This window comes from Corvus hawaiiensis, chromosome 26 (genome assembly GCF_020740725.1).
Source record: "Corvus hawaiiensis isolate bCorHaw1 chromosome 26, bCorHaw1.pri.cur, whole genome shotgun sequence".
In the NCBI taxonomy this organism is placed as follows: Eukaryota; Metazoa; Chordata; class Aves; order Passeriformes; family Corvidae; genus Corvus; species Corvus hawaiiensis.
In genome coordinates this window covers 40,322,507-40,349,057 of record NC_063238.1, presented here as the reverse complement: position 1 = coordinate 40,349,057, position 26,551 = coordinate 40,322,507, and the positions used below count along the sequence as shown (strand labels likewise).

General features: G+C 42.4%; 1 protein-coding gene across 2 annotated transcripts in view; it reads left to right on the top strand.

Annotated features, from left to right (window-relative positions):
• COL22A1 (collagen type XXII alpha 1 chain) overlaps positions 1-26,551 on the top strand; it is a 227,815-nt gene that overhangs the window by 53,365 nt on the left and 147,899 nt on the right. For both annotated transcript variants that reach the window (XM_048287054.1, XM_048287055.1), the window contains exon 4: positions 12,391-12,465. In XM_048287054.1, coding sequence (XP_048143011.1) covers positions 12,391-12,465 — 75 coding nt within the window. The remainder of the gene's footprint in view (positions 1-12,390; positions 12,466-26,551) is intronic.

The window sequence follows — 26,551 nt, the reverse complement described above, 5'->3', positions numbered from 1 at the left end:
GAACACTTCTCCTCCCCCCACCTTTGTCCCTTCTCCCACTGACAATGTAAAAAAGACAACCCTTGAGATGTTCAGTCTGTTTACCACTTCCATAATAACCTTGTTCAGTCCATTTAGGAAGAGGAGTCTCTCTTGCTCATGCTATGGAGGAATTATCACGAGACATCTGCCCGGGTTGGTTCTCTGCTCGCATCATGTGAGAGTCCCTTCCCCCGACTTGCAGCTTTTCCCACAACTGCTTTCGAGGGTCCACTCTTGAATTACTGGGGTACAATTTTAAGGTTGAGCCGTTCAGAAACAAAAGTTCTCTTCACCCATCTCTGGGAGCATTTCATCTCTAAGAACAGAGGCCCTCCTCCTTCCCTGGGAGCAAAGGGTCTTCCTCATCTTCATCTTTAGGACTATCTCTGGGAGCGTCTCTAGGAACTGAGGTCTTCTCCTTTTCCATTTGGAGTAAAAGTCCTCATCGCTTCCATCTCTCCCTGTTCAAACTTCTCATGAAATTACGGCTGCTTCAGCATCTGCCTATCTCAGCGCAGGTGCTTTTGCTCACAAGTACCAAGTTGAACACTCCACCCCCCATGCTTTCACAAAATTACAGCGGGTGCCCTGATGCATCATAGCTTTACAACAGAATTTCAGCTTAAAGCATCTCCTCTTTCTTCTCCCTCAGGTTTTCAGCTCTTCACAGCACTAAAAGGGTTAATCTCACCTAGGCCTTGCAGCTGGAATTTCACTTATCGCCGTTGGTCACATGATCTTTGCCGGACAGCATTGCAGCTTCAGCTGAATCTTGGCCGCACTGGAGGGGGGAGCTGCCCGTCTGCACAGAGCAGGGCTGGGGGGGTGGGTGGGAGGTTCCGCGGGTGGAACAGGGCCCATCGGCCCCAGGATGGCCGTGGCCCGGCCCGGCCTGGCCCAAGCAGGGCCTGGGCCGGGCCCACTGGCCCCCGCACGGGCCCTGCAGCCGCCTGTCCCAGCACCGGAAACGAGAGAGAGCTTGAGGGGGGAGTTTGTCTATTCTTTAGTGTGGATCACAGAGGCGGTCACAATTTTAAGCGGCTTAAAAGACTGTCCATATTCAAACTGGCCAGCTGATAGGTTCTGTTAGGTCACAGAGGAAGCTGTAAGCACCCCTTGGAAAGAACGTCACTTCCGAGACTATGCTTTGCTAACCCATGACAACAGGTTTCGAGGTCCTTGGATAAAATTGGGGATGTGTAAATAAAAAAAATTAAAAAAACCCAAATCTGTTGGATGTGCTTTAAAATGTGAAATCACCCTGCAAAAACACCTTGTGGGGATCAGTTTTACTACAGACCACTTGCTGAACTGCTGCTGAGGCATCTGATACAATACAGCAAATCTCCTTTCTGAGGCCACAAAAGGTTTTCTGAAACCGTTTTCCTTCTCAGGCTGGAGAAGAGCATTCACGATGAGCACGATGCTGAATGTTGTCCTTCAGGACTCATCGGAAGCTTTCGAGCTAATACACTGTACTTCTGCCTGCAACATTTTATTTTATTTCAGATTTAAATGTCAATTCCAAATCTCTCATTCCTAACTGGCATCAGGTAAAATTATCCACCTCCCACATCATATACCCCTAGGTGCATGGGCTAGCAGACATTATATTTTGTAGGAAAAGAAACCTCTCAGAATTGATTTGGGACCTCTTAATTACATGCCTGTCACAGGGAAAATGCTAATTCATCAAGATCAAAACTTCTGGGCAAAACCAATTTAGATGAGTTTTTGATCATGGAGAAGGATTGGGAAAAAAATCTTTGAAGCTATTAAAATGCTTTATTTTGAACTTGGGGGTTTTTTTGAAGGGGAGAAGTTCTGGTTTTGGTTCAAAACATCAATTTCTTAATATGTTTTAAAAAATCAATGCAAACCATGTTCCCCTTCAGAGAGTCAGAGTGCTCAGCGCCCTGGAGAGGGACAATGGGGACAGGTACCACTGGGCTGACTTTGCAGGTCCTCTGGAAGCACAGATTGTCTCAAGCTGGGATGTGCCTTTTGTGGCCATGTAGCTGAAAGTTTTACAGCATTAACTCATCCTGGCATGTCTGTGGGGAGGCTTGGGTTCTGCTGCTGGCAGACTGGCACAACAATAGCACAATTAGATTCCAGGTACATGAATAAGGCAGCACAGGTGTATCGCACAGTATGGCAGCCCTTTATTAGTGCAGAGGGCTTGATAAATGGGGGCTTTTCTGGCACAGATAAGCTTTTAGGGGGGAATTAAGATCTCAGTACCCAGAAGTGGCAAGGCTGTAGCTGCTGATTGATACCCATGTGCTTTCTGCTTCTTGATTAATTTCTTTTTTGTCTTCTGGTTTGATTCTCACCCTTTCCCCTTCTTGCACAGTGTTCTTGTCTGAAATATCTTCTCAGACCTCCTTAAAAAATGAGAGTTTGACATTTTTGAGCAGGGAAAACTCTGTCGGGGGAAAGAAAGGGGAAATTGGCATTTGAACTATGTGCACCTGGCTTGAGTAACACAGCCCAGGTTGTGCCTGCTTTGATTTATTGCTCACAAACCCTTGTTTTCCAGGCTCCACTTGTCACATCCTTTGTTTAGCAGAGTGTGGAGGGGGCAGATGCCCTCAAAAGCACTTCCTGTTAGTTGTTTTTTTTTTTTTTTGGCTGCTTTTAGGCTTCAAAAGAGAGATTGCTGAAGTGCCCATGGGAAAGAAACACCCAGATCTCATGCAAACTTCCTTAGAAAGTTTGGGTCTGGTGGCATGTTTGGAACTGGCAGGTGGATGAAGCTGTTTGGATAAAATTAATATTGGACTGAGGTTATCTTTCAAAATTTAAGTCAGAAGTGAACTCAGTGCTTTCAACCTGGCTATTTTTAGGTGTATTTGAAAGCTAAAAACCCAGAGAGTCTCCAAAAGGTCTTTAAATCTCTAAAGACCTTTACAGATATCAATGGTCTGTTTAAACCCTTAGCAGGTAGAGAAGCAGACACTGGGCTTGCTTCTGCCATCCCCCACTCATTTTGAGTAAGGTCTCTTTTCTGCTGGACTCTGTAGCACCCTGCAAGGCAGAGACAGAGCTCTGAGAGCCAGCAGCTTGTGGTGGCACCCAATCTGGGACAAGCCCTTTTTTCCCACATGATCAATAATCCTTATGCTGTTTCCATTGGTGTCCCCAAGGTTTATCCCCATGAAGATTATCAGATGGATGGCTTGCTCTTAAAGGATCTCTTCTGAAGAGCTGTACCACCACAGAAGTATCCCATTGCTTTCTCCAGCTGGTCTTGGGGCTGTCACATGCCCGCCACTTCCTTCTGCTTCTGTGGGGCCAGTTCCATGTCCTGCCCAGGAAAGGCCGTATGCAGGTAGTGGCAGGATGTGGACAGCAACCAGACAAACTTCTGAGTTTGCTGAGGTGCATCCATAAAATAGCATCCTTCATCCAGGATGTTATTTTTACCTGGTTTCTTCTAAGAAGAAACCAAAGTCACTTATTTTTCTTAAACCTTCTCCACTTTGCAAAGGTGATGTTACAGTTCTTTACAAGACAAAACCACAAAACCAAACTCTTAGACAGAGTCATGTCTAGTATTTATACAGAAATTTCTTTGCTTCGCTCTTATGATATATTTATACTGCTGCTGGTAAGAGTCCCAAAGCCACAGTTACAGCAGCCCCCAAAAATACCCGCATGGAAGAAGATACTGTTCAATTTGCAGTTGTATAATTACACCAGAAGAGTAATGGCAGTCAGAGTCCCTCTTAAACTTGTCCTTGAGCTATATTTCTCTCTTGGAAGTTATTTGAGAACAGCTACTGTATATTTATTGATCAGCTGAGAAGCCATGAGTTTTGAAACAAGTTGCTTCTAATTACTTCACTTTTGGAACTACTGTGAGGGAACAGAACACCTTACCTGGATTTCTCGTTATTATTCTGGACAAGTAATTGCTTTTACAGAAATTTAAAAATAAAATAACATTTGCAGTCTGCCCAGGATTTGCTTTTTTAAAAAATCAATTATAAACTGTGCCTTGACATCTCAGCTTTCTGGCAGTGCTCAGATGAGGAGACTCCACGCTCTTGTCTCCATGTTGTGGCATGTGGGAGGATAATGGGACAGACTGTCTTGTCTCTCCAACCAGCAGTGGGAACTGATGGCTTCAGCAGATCTGTAGCTGCACTGCTCCATTGGGCTCATCTGGGGAATGTGCCTTCCATGAATGCCGAGTGCAAGTGAGATTGATGGAGTTTTATAGCAGAAATACTGTAATGTTCCTATTCAGTGAGAACCAACCTACTGGAACTTCACACCGAGTTTATTTTTAATCATCCCAGTGATTTCAATTACAGGACTAACACAGAATTTCTATTTTAAAAACCAAATTAAAAAACCAAACACCTCTCTTGTGTTGATAGCATTTTACAACACTTGAGTCCATCCTAAAACCAGCCATTGCTTTAAGAGATTTAGCATTTTTTGCTACTGTTGCTACCAGCTCCCTGTTGTGAAATTTGCTGCTGGCAGAATTTTGCTTCCATATTACTTGTTTAATGGCACAGGAAAAAAATAAGAGGGGTCTGCTTGTGTTAGTGAAATGTTTCTCCTGTTTCTACAACCAACATTTGCATGAGTAGTTTTAATCTTTGTAAGTTTTTAAGGGAATAAAAAGCACAGATGTTTTAGCTCGGGTCTTCTTACACACCACAGAAATCTCATTGTTCATTACACTGGTGGATATTGGAACTGATCCATATCCAGTGGTGCAAAATCCCAGAAAATAAAAACTTTATTTTCTAGAACTTAATGAGTGAGAAGGGGACAGAGAGTGATGGAAATTTTTGATGCTTGGCAGTTCTGCAGCTTTGAGTTGGTTGGCAGGTGAGACTATCTACCTGGAGTGCTTCCTGTCCCATCGACAGACTACTCATTCCCATCTGCACCCCTAGAGAGGCCCTGTGTGATCTCTTCTTTCTACACTCCTGGGATCCTCGCTTTGGCAGGTGGGGTGGCTTTGTCTCCCCACAGCCAAGTGAGCAGAACCTTTGATCTTTGCTCTTCCTCTGGGACACAAGGTCAAGCAGGAAACATTTTTAGCCTTGCAGCACCCTGTTCTCACCAGCCTCTGGGGTACAGGCAGCAAACACACCTAAAATTGTGCCAAAGAGCCCAGCAGCTGGGTCAGGAGTGACATGTTCCATCTGTGCCAATAGAGCAGCCACTGAGGAAGGGCTTCTTGTTGTGGCTGGTGGCTCCTGGAGGATGTGCTCCAGCTCATGTCCATACTGCCATCTTCTTAAATATTTTATGTCATCAGCATGAAGACATGCTCATGGCAATTTCTCTGCTAAGGCAATGATTGGCCACTCAGGAGAAACCCTGTAGCTCACTAGGATCAAGGACACTTTGCATGATGAAGCTTCACCCTTTTCCCAAAATGAGAGAGTGAGGTGGACTTGTGCCCCAGAGCAGCAATCAGCTCCTGGACTGGATGGAGAGTAGCTGCTAATTGCTTTCCTCAAAACCTTGTGCTGTTTGCCGACAAGCTCCTTGGCACACAGTCTCTGTATTTGTTTAGGGGCAGACACAAACAAATTAGCTTGGAAGTGCCAAGGCCTGATGCTATTTTTGTAGTTCCCAGAGTGCCACTTATTCCCTGTGGGAGCGTGTGCAAATTAATTCTGTATGCTGCTCACTTAAACGGTGCTAATTGCATCAGTCCTTTTGACAATATACTTCTGCTGCCAGTCATACTACGAGTTTCTTGCATTTGTGTGGGTGCATCAGAGAGGGAGAGGTTCTCTGAGCATCCTGCAGTGCAGGTATCCTTTGGAAAGATGAGTCCTCACCAAGATTCAGGAACATCTCTAGGAAATTTTAAAGGCCATCTGAAGCTGAGCTAAGGATTAGAGTATGGAGTCAGCCTGGAGATGGGGCTGTAAAGGGCTCCCTGTGCTGGTGGGGCGGTGTAGTTGTCGCTCCTTGTGTGCTGTTGGGATATGAGTGCCTGTAGTAACATTCTCCCTTTTGGAATCAAGATCCAGAGCACGGGACAGAGAAATGAGAAATAAAAAAGCAATTGATGGTGACAAAAGGAGAAGAGAGAGATGCTTGGATCCAGGGTGAGAAGATGGTAAAAATGCACAGCACAGCCTGCCACACTGTGGGGAAAACAGTATTTTTCAAATCTCTCTGATCAGCTCCAGTATAAGTGAAGCAGGACATGAATAAAAGAGTAGAAGAATATTTTTAATTTTACTTTTTCATCTTCAAAAGGATTTCAAGTGCTTTGCAAATGCCAGAACTCCCTGCATTCCTGTTGTCCCTATTTAAATAGGATACAGTATTTATTGGCTGTGCACTCAACCCCCCTTCCAACTTTCCCATTTGCACTGAATGCATTAAAAAATTGGTTGCCTGTGACCATAAAATCAATTAGCATTTTTGCTCAAGAGGGTCCTTTTGATTTGCATCAGAGGACTCTTAGCAAAGGATGATATTTATGGGCTGTATCTAAACCAGTTACCATAAATGTGGCCAGAAGCATTCCTGGGCAGTGGAATGCGCTCGTCTGCCCTGGGCTCTGGCACGTTTCGCCCCAGGCGAACCAATGCTCCACTGGAACATTTCTAGGGCCCAGATGGGTACTTCCAACATGCCAGGGAGTGTTCATTGTCAGCAGCCATCTCGTTATGGAGGCTAAGACCATTTGCTAGCATAGATATGGGCTTGAACATGCCTTGGCCTCGGTGCCCAGGAATGCACCCAACCATGCTTGTTTTAATTGGATGGATGTGACTCTGGTGCCTTTGATAGATGTCTAATTTGGGAACCATGTCTTCCTAGGTTTCCCTTACAAACAATGGGAAGAGAGTAGCTTTTTCGGGGCTACATCAGGGCACCTAAATTGGGTTTCTACTCTGAATTGCTCTTTGAAGGAGCCCTGTTTCTCCATTCTGTAGAAAGAGCCTTTCAAAGAAGAGTGTCCTCTTGCCTGGGACCTTAAATGTGTGTTGCATGAGAGCTCTCTGGGGTATAATACCCTGTAGTAATTCTGCTTACTCTCTGTGTGGAACACACCATCTGCTGAGCAGTGCCAGCACTGAATGCGCAGTCACACAGAGATTCACTTTTTCTGGCTACTGTGCTGGAAAAGGGGAGGGACCCCTGTGGACACAGATATCCACAGTCTCACTGAAATCACTTGGGAATTTCTCAGCAGACAGGGGAGCCTGGGGAGCAGTTCAGCTGGGTGCTGGTGCATTTTCAGAATAATGTTTTAATGGAAAAATGTGACAGCCTTAGGATATTATGAGAAATAGGGTGGGCTGTGCTCAGCCTGTAAGCTGTGTTGTGGGGAGGGTTTGCTATTCCCTTTGCATTTCATCATGAGCATTTATGAGCTCTACAAGAGAGCTGGACAGGGATTTTTGACAAGGGCATGTAGTGATAGGTAAAGGGTAATGGTTTTAAATTGGAGGAGGGCAGGTTTAGGTTAAATATCATGAAGAAATTCTTCACTGTGAGGAGGGTGAGGCACTGGAACATGTTGGCCAGAGAAGCTGCGGATGCTGGATCCCTGGAAGTGTTCAAGGCCGGGTTGGCTGGGGCCCTGAGAAACTTGGTCTTGTGAAAGGTGTCCTTGGCCATGGCAGAGGGATTGGAAACAGAGGATCTTTAAGGTCCCTTCCAGCCCAAAGCATTCCATGATGCTCTGATTCTGTCACTGAGGTGACAGAGAGCCTTCATGTGACACCAAATATGGAAACCTCATCCATCATCATTGTAGGCATTATTTGAAGGAAAAAAGGCAGAATCGACCTTGGCTTCAGCAGCCACAAACAGGTGATTTTCCTGGCACTGAGGGACTTCAAAATCCACAGTGTGAAGATTCAGTGTGATTTCAGAAAGGAAGAGAGAGTTGCACAAGGCATTATACTGCAAGGTGTAATCATATAATTGCTGTGATGCTCTGTTGTACCTACACCTTGATACAAATTATAATGTTAGTACAGACACTATTGCAGGCTCATTACACTGCCAGGGCCGCCCGCCACTGTAGCTGGAAAAAACCACCACATTTTTCCTTATAAATTTGTTTCCATGGTGTGTGGCACTTTATGTATTGGTTCACTTGCAGGGAAAGAATATCTGACAACAAACATTCGCCAAAAAATATTCAGTGAATATGGGCAGAGAGTGGAGGTATTCTTTTAAAAGAAGCATTTTTAAAAGAGTGGGGGAAAAAACCCTTAAATTTTGAGGCTATAAAGTGGTCTATGTGCAATGTTTTATAAAAGAAAAGAAAAGAACAAATAAAGGTAGTACTATATATAGGAGTCATCAACTGACTGCAGGGAATTAAATGTGCTGGAGGAACTGCTGCACAGAGAACCACCTGCATAATTAAAGAACAGAGCTGATGGGCTCTGAGAAAGCTCCTCTGAGAAACTACTTTCATGAAATATTCTTGACTTTAAGAAAAATTTTCTCACCAGGTCCCTTCCCGTTTAAGTGCAATCTTCAATGGGAAAAATTATTTCAATGTAGAAAAAATTTGCAATACTATCTCCATAAAAATATGAAACCCACCCACCCCTTATCCCAAATCCGTCTTTCTTACCAGGCTGTCTGGTCTCAAGTTTTGGCAGACAACTTTTAGGGAAGCCTGCATTTGCCCTGTATTGCCTTATCCATGGATAGAATTACAAGGGGCTAAACTTCATTGTCAGGGGATGAGACAACTCAAATGTTTAGGTTGGGAGAATCCCACCTTTTGAGAGAAACTGGATAATTTCTCTTGTGGGAATGGAATAATGATGGAGATACAGGGTGTGTCTGAATCTCTGTCACTGCACTGGGTGCTGCTGAGATTCTGGAATCCTGAAATTCTCAGTCTGGAAAGGAAAAAAAAAAACCAACCAAAAAAACATGGTAATAAATAATGTTTGCTTTAACCTTCTTGTGTTTCTGTTTTCACCTCTCTACTTTATTCTTGTGGAACCTGACAGCTACACATGTTCAGCATTCATTATACACAAGTCCCCAGAGGAGCCCTTGGCAGCTGAGGGCTTGCTTATTCTTGAAAGAATTAAAATGAAAATTAAGAAACTGTTCCAGCAGAGTCCTATGGACACAAGGATGGAGTGCTGGAAATGGGGATTTGTGTTTGTCACTTTACAGGGAAGGTTTCTCTACAGAAAGCCCTAAGGGGTAGCAGAATCACACCATTCCTGGCCAGGAATTGCTATAACAAACACAATACTGCCATTTCCTCCCTTCCTCCCTCCCTTCCTCCCTTCCTCCCCTCCTTCCCTCCTTCCCTCCTTCCCTCCCTGTGTTTCTCTCCACTCCTTTCTCATTCTCTTTTGTTTTTCCCTTTGTTTTCTGTCCCATTTCCTTAATTTGCTTTTGAAACAGCTTGGAGGAAAAGAGACTTAAATGACCAGATCATTCTTCTTTTCCAAACTCACAGCCCTATCATTACATTTTATTGATAATAGGTTATTAATACTATTTTAGTGCTAGTGAATGTTCCTGAGCCAAGACCTTCTTCTGACATGTCTCTTTCCAGAACGTGTACTCTGTAGGACATATTGTCTCTTGCTTTTAAAATGTTTGAGAGCTTTGGGATTCTTTTCATAGGGAAGGTTCTAAGAAATGATATTTAAAAGTGAGATTTAAGTCCCTCCTCATCAAACAGATCTCATTGTGATCTGGTTTCAGGAAAGAGTGTTATCTGCAGTTAAATTACTTTCAGAAAAGCTTCCTTCAACAAGAAGCTTGTACAAACAAAGGACATGATTGGTTTATGGGCTGCCAGTGCACACGGCCAGCTCCTGTCCAGCCTCTCACCCACCTGCACCCCTGTCCTTCTGGGCAAGGCTGCTCTCAGTCCCTTCGTTCCCCAGCCCCAACCCAAATGCAGCACCAGCACCTGGTCTTGTTAAACCTGATGAGATTTCCATGATCCACTTCTTGAGCTTATGCAGGTCCCTCTGGATGGCTCCATCCTTCAGGAGTGTCAGCAGCATCACTCAGCTTGGTGTCATCTGCAAATTTACATACATAGAGCTTCCTAGTCCCTCTAATTATGGGCCTTTGAAATGATGATAATGTAAGGCTGTTAAAAATTGAAAAATGGTCCATATGTATAGTTATAAAGCAATTTTCCTGATCTCACTCACAAAAAAAGTAATATTTGATGTTGAAGCCAGTGAATAAAATATTACAGAATGGGAATTATTATGTATCCCTAGTCAAGAATTATAATTTTATGAGAAGGAGGTCATCTCTAACAAAACTAATTTTCTTCTGTGGAGTTACAGTTTGGTTGATATGGTAACTACCTTGATAAAGTACATTTGTTCTTTAATAAAGTACAGTGTTTCTTAGGCATTGTTACTATGTATTGAATTGCATTTGCATTAAAAAGTAGCACTCTACAGTGGATTAAAAGCTGACTGATCTCATGTAGCAGATGTCAGTGGAAATTCAGCCATCATTCGTAATGCGACTCTAAAGGGAAATATAGCACTGCTGGTGCTATTAAAAATTTCCATGAACCCCATGGATATAAATGCAAAATCTGTGCTGATAAAAATTTTGGATAAAACAAATGATTGACAGAATATTATATAAAGTTGAAGACAATAAGTTTTAAATAATACGTATTTAAAGGCAACTGCAAGCAGAGGATGTAACAAGGAGCAGAAGCTGAAAGCTCAGGTCAGTCAGCTGTATTTTCTCTTCTGTAAATCCATAAAGATTTACAAATTAGCAGAGCCTTAGCTGCAGTGCAGATTTTGTTACTGTCTCTGCCGTTTGCAGTGGATGCTCATTGCTGCAAATCCTCTGAGCATCACAAGTATTTGCTCAGAGTTTTGCGTGGTGGTAGCAGAAGGAACAGGCAGAAACACTCTGGCACTAAAATGTTCACCTATATCAGGGGTTTCATAGAAAGGCTCCAAAGGAGAAGGACAGCTTTTTTCTTGCCTTCCCAACAATGCAGTGCTGGGTGTAGCAGTGAGACCTGGTGTCTCCTTGGGACTTATGGATGTGCTATCAGTCCAGCACTCTGCTCCTTTGGACACACGTAGCCATGATAATAACTGGGATGGTAAAGTACCAACCTCTTTTGAGCCTCTGTGGATTATTCTGTGGCTGGAAAGTGAGAATTGCAATAATTTTCTTTCCCTTGCTGACTATTTATGCCTTAGATTCAGGCAGGCAGGGAGGAGCCAAAAGGAGCACAGGATGTATGTAAAATAAAGGCAAAAGGGAGGCTACGGTTCTTTAAGAGGCAAGAAGAGATTGTCCTATCACTATCCTTTTTTATAAGCCCCTTTTAATTAGTGGAAGGTGCTATAAGGTCTTCCTGGAACTTTCTCTTCTCCAGGCTGAACAACCCCACCTCTCTCAGTCTGTCTTTATAGGAGAGGTGCTCCAGGCCTCAGATCATCCTTATGGATTTCTCTGGACCTGCTCTAACAAGTCCAATATTATAATGATATATATTTATTGTTGCTGTTGTTGTTGCTGTTGTTACTATTTTTATAGTAGTTGTTATTATTATTATTATTATTATTATTATATTGGACCTATACAGGCCAAATATCTCTAACAGTTCTTCTCATTAAACTGATTCCTTGAGCTACCTGTCCCCATTGTTTACAAGTGTGCAATAGCCTACTGATTTGGGAAAAGAAAGCAAAAACAGAAGTTATTTCAAAGGTTTTGCAGGAAGGAGGTGGATACATAGTTCTCTGTGGAAAAGCATTTATCTGCAATTGTGTTGACACTAATTGGGAGCATGAGAAATGGCCGAGAAAGGCTGGGTATTTTCATGACTTTTTGAAGCTTGTATTTAAGGGTGAATATTCTTCAAAATTTTAGTCATATTTAACTCTGATTTCTGCTTGAACAAACTCAAGGAGGTTTTCCAGACTAGGAGCTGTCCTTTCTGAAAAGTTTGGGCAGCGCACCATGTCAGCTGGCCCTTCAGAACTTCCAACCAATACAAGAGTGGAAGCACATTCTGTATTTTCTTATGTTTTTTGTGACTTTCATGCACATTTATGGGCAGGAGAAAGACACAAACCCAGAGTGTTGTCCGAGCTGATGGAAAGGCTCGGTTCACCTATCCTGACTGTCTTCCTGTCTGGTCAGGCAGAAAAAAGTGCCTCAAAATCAGACATAGTATATTGGGTCTCTTGTCCATCATGAAGTTAGGGAATAGGAGAGAGGAAGGGTATTTAGGATGTACAGAGCCTGGGCTGGAATTATTGCTGAATTATTGCCACGTGCAAGAATCTGAACAACACCCAGAAGATCAGCTTTTGTAAGTTCTGCAGATGTGTTTCCTTGGGATAATTCTGTACTGGTTCTTTTGCTTTTCAGATGTCCTGTGCCCAAATGTCCATGTGGAAGGAGATCGGTTCAAACACACCAATGGGGGCACTGATGAAATTCCAGGTAAACAGACACACTTTTCTGCTGTACCTCTGGGAACTGAAATAGTATAACTGTGCATTTCTAGTGTGATGCTCTGATTACTTACATCTTTCCTAGCTGGAGTTTTCTTATTCCAACACGTGTTCAGTGGTGAAGTGTATTACAAACTGTGAGGCTCCGAATGAGATAAAGGTTGACAGCCAACACCAAATTAATCACATCAAGCATCTTTTGATATGGCATCAAATTAAAAAGCCAGTGGAGCTTAGTGCAGTAGCTAGAGGAATGCAATAAGTTTTGGAGATCACTTTTTTCTTACCACTGCACACTTAGTGACTTTTAATGTCCATTTATTTGATCTGTGATTGTTGTGGAAATCCAAGCACAATGGTAGTTATCACTGGAGAAGGTTTACATGTGTTTTTATATAAAGAAAAGATTTTCTGAAGCACTGGTGAGACATCAAGGGGAAATACAGTCTGGTGATATCTCTGCTTTTCTGTGAGCTCTGATATATCTTTTCAGCCAGCTGAAGGACTTAATCTGTCAGATAGATGCGTGGACTGTGCTTCTTTTCCAGCCTCCAAAGACTGTTTGAGCTGTTGGCAGAGAAAAGATGCCCATCAAGGTTGCACTGGGAATAATTGTGACTGACCCAAGAACACAAGTCACTGCAGTGGGAGGCTGAAAGCTCTTCTGCAGCTTGATTATGAGTAGAAATGGTCAATGTTTGACAGCTTTGAAACTCACTCAGAATTTTTTCCTTGGAGGATTTTCACTCCTTGCACAAAATATCAGCTCCAACTGGGCTGTCTGTGGGCAGCTTATTTTGGCTGCGGTCTGATTACATCTGAGCCTGTGATTATGTTGTGTGGTAACATCTCTTCTGGTCATTAGACCCAAGCAGATCATCCCCAAACACCTATTTTGAGCTGCTGTCTATCGCTGGGTCTTGCATTAACCTGTCCTGAAAGTCCTCCTGTTGCTGGCCAGGCAAACTTCAGAGCAATTCAGGCCTACTGATTCTGAATGAATCTATCTGCAGTGGAAGCCACTGCACAAAATGAGTGGCAGGATTGTGTCGCTTCTCAGATGATCACATTCTGTGATTCTTTCCAGAAGAATGGAGTTGCAAAAGGACTCCTATAGCCAGTTCATGTTTATCTGAATTTTGATTCAAGTGCTAATTAGTAGACTCTATGCTTTTATTTGACTTCTAAAATATATCTTTTGTTGAGCAATGTAAATGACAGGAATGCCAATTCAGATCTGGCACAAAAGTTTTGAGTAGAATGCCTATTTACAGTAATATTTATATATGAGTGTATATACATACATATATACACATATATACATATATATGTGTGTGTGTATATATATACATATATATATATATATACACTTAGTCTCTTCCATAATGTTTTTGAGGGTTTTTTTCTCCTTTTATGTTCAAATTCCACTTCCCTGCTAGGAAAGAAGCCAATATTCAGCCTGTTAATGTAAAAGATTGTCTCAGAATGTCTCAGATCTGTATGTTAGTTCAGGTTGGAAGGGTCCTATGGAAATCATCTAGTCTAACCTCCCACTCAAAATAGGGTCTCCTTTGAAACTGGGCCTATTTTAAAGTTAGATCAGATGTCTCAGGACCTTGTATAATTGAGTTTTCAGTATCTCCAAAGATGGATACTTCACAGATCCTCTGGGCAACTGTTCCAGTTTGGTCAGAATCACAGTGATTTTTTAAAATTTTTTTTACTATATTAGGGAATTCCCTAAGCAGAAATTAATTTTTTTGCACCATCTGGTCAGGCTGGTCATTCAGGGCTGGTCATTTATTTGACCTAAGATATCTCTGCTCACTACAAACATTCACCATACCATTTGGTGTCTTAACAACAGATTAGTTACAGTATTTAATTAAAAGTGACAACTCCAGTCCCTCACCAACAATACAGAGGATTTGCAGAAGGCTCCTGATTGCTCCAATATGGTGAGAAAATTATTTATTTCACATCTTGTTCATGGTGATTAGGAAAATGTGTGCCTCTTCCCTGGAAGAAATGGAACAGATAGTCTGGGTCTGCTATGGATTATTGTGCTGCTGGAGATGGATCATGTAAGATTAAAGTGCTGTTCCACTTCTCATGTGCTCCTTACTTAATTCATAGCATTTTCTGAAGACTCTGGGCTCCTGGGTCTGATTCCAATAGAAAAACATTGTCTTCTTCCAGCTAAACTGGAAAACTTGGTCCACTGTGCTGTGCTTCCCATTCCAAGAGGATGTGTTGTGCTGAAAGGCTTTTGTGTTTTACTGCAAATGAGACTGCACTTCAGCTTTGAGGCACAGCCTGTGTCCTGCTCTCTCAGACCTGTGAGGGAGGTTCAGCTCTGGGAGGTCTGTGAGTGACAGCACTGAGGGGGAGGCTGTTCCTCTGCCACCCAGGTCCTCATATGTACAAGGCTTTTAAGGTAACACCTGTGCCTTGTGCTCCAGTTGGAACCAGAATTGATCCTTGCCCAACAGGCTCCTGACACTGAACTTTGTAGCTGTATCTTGCACAAACTTGTTTCTCAATGGACACTAAGTGCAGTCTCATAGAGTAGAAGTTGCAGTAAATCTCGTTTTGGGGACAAAGAAAACAGTATTTAAAAGCTCTTAGATTTAACACCTTTTCCTCTCTCAGAGAAGGACAAGACATCAGAACTGAAGGTCAGAGGGGCAAAAGTCTTCCTGTGAATTTTTTTCAAATTTTTTTTTGTCTTATATTCAACAGCAGAAGGCACAGACAATTGTTTCACACAAGGCATCACCAGGTCCAGCCCTTTCTTGTCTACCCTACCTGCATACAAGTTATAGCATGACTTGCTACATTTAGTTCTGTGCCTGCATTTAAGTGGATGTGAATTGAGTCACTCTGTATCAGCAGAAGTAAAAATAAAAGCTAAACCATAAAATCAGCCATAAAAGGAGGAACTCTGTGAGATGAAGGGAAACAATGGTGTGGATGAGATGGAAGATTCATGGATTTTGTTAAGTCAGAGGCTGAAGAATGGGTAGTGAGGGTTGCTCCATGCAGAATGAAATTACTGCATCAAAAAACCACATTGTGATCTGGAGAAGAGCCAATGCTCTAAACTGATACTTTCCTTTTAAAACACAGTTTGTTTTTTTTATTATTTAGATAAACAGCAGTAAGTAAATCTCATCTATCTGGACTTCAGCAAGCATTTGTTGAGCACTGCATTGAAAGTCACTGCTAAAGTGAAAAAGGGTAGAGATTAATAAACGTAAATTGAGCCAGAAACTGCCTGGCAGGGTGACAATTACGAAATTTCTAGGAAAGGGAGTAACAAGTCAGACTGTAGGCAGTGATTAAGCCCATCAGGGTCTACTTTTAGGTCTAATCTCCCCTGTGAGTTTCCACTCTATAGACTGGGATCAAAATATCCTTGAAGGAGGAACTGGTTGGCTCCAAAACACAGGGATTTTTTTCCAACTAACTTGGGACTATTAGTTTAAAAGGCCTGTTTTGGTAGGTATGGATCAATATCAGGACTATAAACTATAAACTCCTCCTATGGGAACTGGTGGTGTTTTAGTCAGCAGATGTTTGTACGTCACAGTCCTGTAGAGCTGGGGAAAATGCAAAGGTCATTGCTGGACAAGGTAGAGAAGGGAAGAATTCCTGAGACTGGAAAGGGCTTTTGGCTACTGCTCATCTAGAAAAGCGTGCTCAGACCTCCTTAGCTCAGGAACGATGGATTCAGCCTTGAGGAGCTATTAGAGTGTTCAGGAGACAGAGGCGATTAAAAACGTGGGCTTGGTTAATCTTGCAGGGTGCAGGTGGAAAGGGGAGATAATACTGCTCTCTGTTAATAGATCAGGAGAACAGCAGGAGGGAGACAGGGGAACCACTCAAGCTGAAGGACAAAGGCAGCAATAAGAAATGAAATCAGCTGTTTGAGAGATACATTCAAGACATCAGAAGAAGACTTGAAGCTGTCAGAGATATGAAGTGCTGGGACGAGAGGTGAAATAGTACTAATGGAGACAAATAAACAGTGATGGATAGTCATGAGTCCTCTCATAGCAGAGGTTTGTACTCTATGACCCTTTGGTCTCAAAGCATTTAAATAAAAAATCTCCAGCTGTATCATTCAGGAAGGGCTGCTACAGTGAAATAGGGTTTCATGAGCAAGAATAGATTGATATATATATATATAGGCAGCTTTAATACTGAAAAAATTTTGTCAGTGAAGTGAAGCAGCATCTGCTTAACAGTACATAAAACATGAATTCAGAATATAATGCTGAATATGTTGCTGAATGCATTAGAAATCAACAGAGAACTTTGAAAGAAAGCAAGGAATCTACTTAGAATATCACTTTATCCTTCAGGAAGTCTGATATTTTAAACCAATGCTTAATAATGGTTTAAACAAAGTCCTTACAGCATTATTGTGGGTACTATGTTTCGGTTGGGTTTTTTTAAAGAGAAATAAAGACAAGAGGGTTTAACTCATCTGCCCTAAAATATTCAATAAAACCTCCCCTTATCTTACTTAATCTTATCATACTTAATACCTCTTATTATGCTGAATTGTCATTTTCATTCCATTAGCATTTACCAAAGGATGGAAAACCAGGCAGGGAAACCCATTGGTAATATTTTGCATCATGAAGATGTGCCCTTTGTGTATTTTTAGGAGCTATAATACTGCATCAAAGCTACACCTGAATGTTATTTAAAATGAAATATACTTCTTGAGGTTTTAAGACTTCACATTCGAATTATTTGCATTTTAAACTAGACCTGCTGGGCATGGGATTTGGTTGCAGAAATCTGGATGATCGCTAGAATTAAGAATGAGCTGAGCTCTAGTCCTGAACATTACTAGAGGACATAAAACTCCTCAACAGATACTGGCTGCTGCTTTCAGGGGACTCTGCCACAGAAGTAAAGAAAGGCCTGAAGTGATTTCCACAGGGTCTTAAGAAAAATAAACCCTGGGGAGGGACAATTACAACCACTACATGGGATTAAACATCCCACACTGGATGGTGTTAATACGGCAAGGGAGGAACATGAAAGCCCTGACTTCAACTCCTGAGTAGTCGCACAGGCTGTGTGTGTGAACAAGAGCAGAAACTGCATTATGGGTTGTACCACAGACTGACCTCAGCCTCCAACTCCCTTCCCTGTCTCTGAAACCTCCATGTGCAAATGACCAAAATTCCAACACATTTACGACCTGCGTGTTTTTCTGTGACTCTCTAAAGGGTGTTTGGGCATTTTACAATGAAGGAACTGGTTGTAAAACTAGTCCCCTACAATTACAGACTGCAGTGGCTGTGTTTAGCTGTCAGTGTGTCTCCAGTTCCTGTGGTTTGCAGCACATGGGTTCACATTCCAGAGGTGCCAGTGACTCACTAGCTAATTACAATATCCCTGGGACTATTTATATGTGCCCACTAAAGCATGTGGTAGTATGAGAAAATTGGAGTGTCCAGGCTGCTGAACCTGCAGAACGAGCGCATTCGACCGACATCCTCCTGGGGAAAAAAATGTATTTGTGGTGCCTGTGTGACAGGCATTGTGCCCTCCCTTTGCACGTGGCAGTCTCCTTGGGAAGCCCCCGAGAGGCCAGTGAATAGTCCACGAACAGCGGATATTTGTGAGGGATCGCTGCCTTGGGTCAGTGGATGCGCAGTCACAGTGGTCGCCAGCAGAGACTGCACACATGCAGTGCTGGTGGAGCTGGCTGTTCGTGCAGACAGCACCACTCTCCTCTCCATCCTCAGGGTTATGCTCATACAGGCAGGACTGGAAGCAGCTGTGACATTTGTGAGAGATGGGGCAGAAGGATGCAGCCTTGCTGTGCCATGGCACAGTCACTTTTGTGTTTTTCAGTGACCCATCACTAGGCAGTGCTAATGGGATAGGGCTCAAGACTTCTTATTTCCTCCTCCCCCTGCATTTTCTCTAGGAAGTCTCCCAGATAATGTGAAACTAGGCTGAGCTGAATTTGAAACTGAGTTCTGACATACAGACATCTGGTGATAGCTGCTGTAAGTCCTGAGAAGCAAATAGGGAAAGTAACAGCTGACCTGTACCTGTAGTCACAGGAGCTATGTGAGTCTCCTGTGAGCTGGAGAAAATGTCTGGACTTGTGTTGTGAGGTGGATTTGTCCTCTGGGCTGGTGGATGTGATACCTGCAGTAAAGGTGATACTATGGAGGTCCTGTTAGCTCATTTTTTAGGAGTCTATACTAAAGTCTTATGAAGAGAAGCTGAGGGAACTGGGGGTGCTTAGCCTGGAGAAAAAGAGGCTAGAAGGGACCTTATTGCTCTCCACAACTCCTTGGGAGGAGGGTGTAGTGAGGTGGGGGTCAGTCTCTCATGCCAGGTAACAAGTGACCAGAGGAAATGGCCTCAAGTTGTGCCAGGGGATGTTTTGTTTGGATATAAGGGAAAATACCTCCACTGATTAGATGGTCAAGCATTGAAACAGGCTGACCAGGGAACTGGTGGAATCACCATCCCTGGAAGGCTTTAAAGCCATGTAGATGTGGCACATGGGGACATGGCCTGGTGATAAACCTGGCAGTGTTAGGTTAATGGTTGGACTCAGTGATCTTAGAGATCTTTTCAACCTTAATAATTCTGTGATTCTACCATTCTACTGTGCAATAGTTAACACTATAGCCTAGATCACTGCACTTAAAAAGTCTTTGAAGTTTTTCAGAGGTTGACAATGGTTCACTTGTGTTCAAAGGCATTTTAATATTCAATAACTCTAAAAAAAACCCAAAAAACCAGGTCAAGCAGGCAAATAATTACCAAAAAAAAAATAATCTGTGACTTCTAAGCACAGCCAACGCAGTCCTGTGGGCTGGCTCTAACCTGTGCATGCCCAGTGTCCAGACCTGCCAGTCATCCAACATGGGCACCCTGGTTTCTTTAGGGGTTGTGTGACAAGGAATTTCCCTTCTACAGAAACTAAAGAATTGCTGAGTTAAAATGTACAGTCACCCCAACAGGGAGCAGGGAGTCACCAAAGTGTGCATTGGGATTAGGAGCGTGGAAATACTAGAACATCCTCTAAAGTGTGCACAGCCAGGCTGACACCAACAGAGCTGGAGTGAGTTCTTTGAATTAGAAAAAAACGTTTTAAATGAATTTTTTTTTTCTTAATATGGTCAGAGACGTAGCTGTTAACCAAAGCCATGGATCTTAATGGACTCCTGACAGAGCAAATGATCTGACAACATCAGGTCTGTGCTGGAGCAGGCAGCATGGCTGAGCTTCTCAAAAACATCAGGAAATACGCAGAATGAACACTGAATTTACTTTAAAATGTGCTTCTGCAGGAAATAAACTGGTAACAGCTGAGCAATCCCTGTGAAAGACTTTCCCTGGTCTGAATCCCCACAATGACAAATTCTGACATCTGCATTCACATAAAAGTTTTAACAAAGGTTAATCATACACATGAAAGTGCACGTGAATTATTCAGATCTACCTGCACATTAAACAAAATAAAAATAAATCTGTCCTTAAACCTTTTTTTTTTTCCTTTGACTAGTAGTATTTTCTTTCTCCCAGAAGTTAAACAATCCAGGTCTTTTTCTTACTCCAGTGCATTTGAGATTGATGAAAAGGAAATAAATTCAATTTTGCCTGTTCATACCCAAGAAGCAACCAATCCTTTGGCTATAAAAAGACTAATAGGTTGTCTACCTGTGATATACTTTCAGTTATTTCTCGGTCCAAATATTCTAGATTAATTCTCCTTCAGAAACCAGCCCATGGATTTTTCATCAGTGCAAGCTTTCTGGTTATTGTGGACACATGAGGAGAAGAAGGCATAAATAGAATCTTAATAAACTACTCCAAATTCTTGGAGTTAAATTAGTCTGTCTGATAAGAATTCTCTGTGATGACAGCTGTGGCCAGGTTTTGGGGTAGTGGTAGGTCTAATCTGTTTTGTACTGGTCACCTGGCATAAGCAACCATGACAGTCTCTTAAAGAGTAGTAGTCCCTACCTGCTTTCATATTAGGCCTTGTTCATCACACCTAAAATTACTGGGAATATTTTAATATTCATAAATAGCTTATTGGTCGAGTTTTCCTACAGCCCAGACAGCATTACAAGGAGAATCTAGCAGGTCTTAGTAAGATGTTTTTCCTTAAATATATTTTCCTACCTTAAAAATAATACTTCTTGCTTGTACAGAGGTCCTCCCCTCCCCACTGCTTTCCCAAGGGATGACTTTGAGGATGTGCCACTTGATGGTTTTCTGGAGGAACACAGAGCACCTTGACACCCGAGGAACTCAAAAGAGGCCTTCAAAATAGAGGAACTAATTAAAACCAGAACCTAATACAAATAGTCCCAGGAAAATTCATCTGGTTCAAGGCTATCTGGCACACAAAGGACATCAAAAGAGTAATGAACTCCTGTTTAATCTTGTAAATCACTAGAGCAGGAAAGGAGCTGAAAGAGGGTCTATGGCAGCAAGCCGAGTGTCCATCACTGAGAAAATGGAGATGACTTCAACACAAGAAAAGCCTTCAGTAATGAGGCAAAGAGTTCAGTGTCAAAACCAGCTTTCAGTCTTGTTCAATATGCCGCTTGCAACTGTTTGAAAACTGAGAGGCAAAAGGGTAAGAGAGAAGCAGGGTACTGATGTAGATAAACAGAACCATGCATCACATAAAGTGGTGTGTTATTAACATGGGATCAGGTGTTGAAAGGTGCTGCCTCAGAGGCAGCTGCTGTATACATTAATTTATTTCCTGTTTTTACAGCAGGCTGGGGGTTAGATTACAACAGCCTTTACACAAGGTGGGGTAGCTAGAATTGTGTATTCACTTACTTGCTTCTGTTTTTTAATTGTCTCTCATACTGCATCTTTGGCCTAATTTTCTTATTGGTTTATGTTCATTTTATCTTTCCTGAAGTGTTATTTTTTCTTTCCTGTGTAAAGATACCAAGTGCTGTATTTTTCTCCTCTGTTTTGGCTGAAACTTTAGACTGATGTTTCTGAAACAGTGGCCCCATATTTCAGTCCAGTGACTGCCTGCTCACCTGCCTCACTGCCTCTGGAAGATTGCTCCTTTTTGAAGTATTACTCCATTATATACCTCAAGTAAGGTTTCTGCTCCTCATAATCCCAAATGTGGATTGGTGCTCGAGCTGAGGTCAAACTCCTTTTTGTGGTCTGCATGGGACTCTTGGGGCTTGTTCCTTTCCTGGGGCCAAGGAAAAGTAGAAATTGTGTCTTCCAGTGCTGTGATGCAGAAGCAAACCAGGATCAGTAAACCAACAGCCTGAGTGGTGGCATCATGTACCGGGATAAATCTGATATATAAATTTTTTTAAATTGAGACCATCTAAAATGTGCTCTAAGCCAAATTATTGAGTATGACCTAGAAGGTAGCAGGCTTGCTGGAAGATACCTTCTTCATGCTGGTGTAAGACCTGTTCCACCTGCTTCAGCATTAGGTTAAGCTCTAGCTGCTCTCCCTGCTGGAATCTGGGGATCTGGTGAGAAGAAAGTTGGGTCAGCATGAAGTGTTGCTTGAATCCCAGCTGGAACATCAGTGGAAACAAAGGTTAATAGCAAGAACCTCTTTAAAGCACTCTTGAGGCCCTTAATCTATAGACTCTGGAAAGCTTTATAGTTCCAAAATTCCCTTGCAAGCTTCTTGTAAAATTTAGCTAACAAATTTTTTTAATGACCTGTTCAACCCATTTAGTCGTCATTACAGTGCTTCATGCAGGGCATGTGGGCAGCCAATAAATCTCTGGTTTGTTCCTCCAGAGGTGCAGTCCTTAATGCTTTGGGGGTAAGTCAGGGAACCACTGCTGACTGATGATGCTGAATCAAACTGCTGGGAGAGCTGAATGGGGGTTGAATTACCCATGCAAAAATGAGCTGTTCCTTTTTCCATTTTTGCTGAAGAGGTGGAATACAGAGAAATAAACAGGGCAAGAAGACAGAACTCATATCCTTTGTTAGTCTTTGGAAATAATTTCTTCTGACAGCCAGAAATAGTTGGGGAAAAAAAATTATTCCAGAGAACTACTTTCTTTCAAACCCCTTTATACAACCGTTTGCAATGCCACAGGTCTAAAGAGTGTGAGCTGCAAGACTCATGCACCTGCACTTGTGCAAGGTGTTTGACACAAGCATGACATGCTTGTCTCTAAATTGGAGAGACATGGATTGGACAGAGGGACCACTCAGATAAAGCGCTGGATGGGTTGGCATTCAAACTGTTGTGGTCAATGGCTCAATGTCTGAGTGGAAACCAGTGATGACTGGTATCCCTTGGGGTTGGTATTGGGGCTGACACTGGTTGACATTTTTTTGGTGACATGGGCAGTGGGATTGAGGCACCCTCATCAAGTTTGCTGAGCACACCAAGCTGTGAGTGCAGTCACATCCTGGAATAAGGGGATCCAGAGGGAACTGGACAGGCTGGAGAGGTGGGGCTGAACCTTATGAAGTCCAGCAAGGCCAAGTATGAGGTCCTGCACGTGAGTCAGAGAATGTATTGATCGCAGCCCTGAGGAGAAGGACTGGAGGGTGCTGGTGGATGAGAAGCTCAACATGTCTCAGCCATGTGCACTTGCAGCCCAAAAAGCCAGTCATGTCCTGGGCTGCATCCAAAGCCGCATGGAGAGCAGGAGGGGATTGTGCTCCTATATTCTGTCCTCATGAGACCCCATCTGAAGTGCTGCTCTGGGATACCCATCATAAGAAGGATGTGGAGCTGTGGGAGGAAGTCCACAGGAGGCCAGAAATATGCTCAGAGGGCTGGAGAACCTCTGCTTTGAAGACAGGCTGAGAGATCTGGGGATGCTCAGCCAGGAGAAGAGAGGGGGCCAAGGACACCTTCTTGCAACCTTCAATACTTAAAGGGGGCCGACAAGAAAGCTGGAGAGAGACATTTTAAAAATGCATGTGGTGATTGGACAAGGGGAAATGGCTTCAAACAGAAAGAGTGTAGGTTTAGATTAGATGTGGCAGAAAATCCTTGGAGATGGAGATTTAAAATTATGCCTAAAATCTGATACTCTCTCAGCTCTTGACAGGGTTTCCTTTCCTGTAGAGGAAGAAATGTCAGGAACAGCAAAAATACTGTAGCAGATGATGGCTACTATGACAATAGCATGCTGAATAAAGTCAGTGGCCCCCCTTTGGGATTTGGACACTTTTGCTTCTATCCCAGCCCTGAACTGAGACACAAATAGCCGCTTTCAACACAGAGCACTGTGGAAGACAAGGATGCTGAATGTTTAGATACAGGAGGAAAAAAATAACTCTCGTCTATACTCTGCCTTCACATAACTAATTTGCCAGACCTATCTCATTGAATTCACCATGTAACCTTATCTTATGGCATGATAGCATGGTTTTTTTTCTCTTTTTTTTTAGAGTCTATATTAGCGCAGAAAATAACTAAGATAGGTAACAAAAACTAGGGCTCTTTACAGTGGCAGTAACCTTGCAGGCCATGCTGGAAGAATTAAAAGGGACACTGAGAGCATACAGGCTCTTCCTTGTGGTCACAAGCAATCCGTGAAAACTTAACTTTCAAGAGTGCAGAAATGTCAGACAAGATCATGTATTTTCTGGAAGACTCCCAGGTGCTACTGTTTTTCATAGGAATTTATACACTGCTCTGGTGTACAATAAAGTTTAGTGTCGTTGACTATCCTCCAGTAAAAGTAACGTGTGCAATTTTATCACAGGCTGCACAGATTGCTGTTTTCAGAAGTGTCAGTGAACCAGCAGGTGATGACAACCTCCGTGATCTTGGCTACTGGTGATATTTCATCAGTGCATTGGCAAGGCTGATAATTCAGCTGGGAGGCTGAGCAAAACCAGAGTCAGGAGCATTTACTGCAAAACCTGCTTTGTTTGATATTAGTGCTCATGGCTGGCAATCCACTGTAGTAAATATATCCCAGACTCCACACTTGAGGCTGTTATGTCCAGTGCCTTTCCTGATTCCTTTCTCAACCACTTTCCACATTCCTCTCCAGGTTGTTTTCTCACCAAAAACTTTCACAATTAGAAGTATCCCACTTTTTCCCCCTGTGAGTGTTATCTTGGGATCCTTGGAAACACAAAGCAAGAGACTCTTTTCAGAATCTTCTTTGGGAAAAATAAGAAGTCAGTGATTCTGTGCTGCTTTGAGAAGCCTTTCCAAATGTACACACTGCTGTGTTTTGTGGCTATTAAATATTACATTTTTTACTCTCTTTTTCTGGCTTTGGATGCTGTTTTTATTTTGTGGGGTTTTTGCCCCTGAAGACGGAACAATCAGGAAAATCTCAACATACACATGAGCTTCCACCATGCTGCCCATATCAGATCCTTAATGGATCCAGGCAGAAATCCAGCTCATATTCAGGGCAACCAACCATGGCCCCTTTAGTCAAGTCTTCAGATAATTATCTTAAAATAAAGGTTGTAGGATTATGGGATGAATACAGAGTTGTCGGATCATGCTTTGGCCATGCTTTAAGGTGCTGGGTGCAGTGTGGACATTGGTCCTGTAAAAGAGATTCTGGCTGCACATTACAGTTAGATGATGTATAAATTGTCCAGTGCCAAGTTTTGTCATCTTCCCCCTGCAACAGAAAGATCTGGGTGTGTTTTCTGATTCTGGAAAACAGGCTGCTTCCTGTAAGGGGGTTATAACTCTTACGTAGTGACACATTCAGCTGATTTGATCAGCAGAGCAGTGCATAAGAAATTACTTTTCAAGCCAAGTATACTGTTACAAATCTGAGCTTCTCTTTCAGCTCTCTATTTTAATTTTAATATGGACTAGGGTCTGTTGCTTTTCAGGAGATGTAATCATGTTAGAGGGTTTCAGTGGCCCCATATTGTTTTAGAAGCTCTAATGAAGTAAGAGGCTTAAGATCAAAGCGCATCTTACTAAATGCCATGTTTATGGCATTACTGATTAAGCAGTTCATGAGCCAATTGGGAAACCACACCTGCCCTGTAACACAAAAAGCCACCTTTTAAATCAAAGCAGCTGAGAACAAGAAAATCCTACCTTTTCACCCTGTGCTTGAGCATGGTACAATAGGTAACAGCAACTTTGTCCTTGCTAATTTAGGCAGGTCTGTTCTTCCCCATTCACTTGTAGAGATGACTGGGAAGTTTGGGAAGTGGCATCTCACTCTCCATATGCCACTGACAATATGTGCCTCCTTGGTGGTGGGAAAACCAATGAACAGACTGTACTTCTGCTGTAACTCCAGCACAGAAATGCTGTGTGACACATTTAACTGTTTGGGGAAAGATCTCATTGAGCAGTTTGTCCACTGTTAGTGGACAAACACTGCTAGGTGAAATGTCCTGGTCAGGTGGTACAGAAATGATCACAGCATTGCTTATTTTTTTACATTAATATTGTTGTTCAGGATTAAAAAGTCAAAACTGAAGGCTTCATGCTGTCTCCCTCACAACACCAGCTCCATTCCTGAAGTCAAGGGAACATAATCTATGCAAAATTCTTCCAGGAACATGAAGTAAACAAAATTATAGTTATAATAGTAGCAATTTAGTACTAACAGTAGTAATACTACTAGTAGTGGTAGTGGTAATAGTAATGGTAATAATATATTTGCTTGTCCTTCAGCTGAAACAATCTTAGAGGTTCAATTAATTCATAAATTCATTTTTAGGTTTGCCTAGGTGTTTTCTTTCCAGTTCCACTTGAGTAATCTGCCTTTACTACTTTCTCAGCTGACATAACAATATTTTGGGTTTGTTTGTTCTTCAGAAGTGATTTTGAAAATCATAGCTGGTTAATCCAGCTGAATTTAAAAATCTGCAACCTTTACTCAATCCTGATGGCAAATGAGGAAATGTGAATATAAATTATGTGTGATTTGTTAACAGTTTTGTCCTCTTTACCTCTGCTTTACTCACTGCACAAAATGGATAGCATTCCCGATAAGCAGAATACATCTCAGACAACTTCAGTACTCTGAAAATTCCCATCTGTACGAGCTCCCTCTCCTCTGAATGGAAGGAGGCACTTCCAGGTAGGGGTTCAGCCTGTCTTTAAG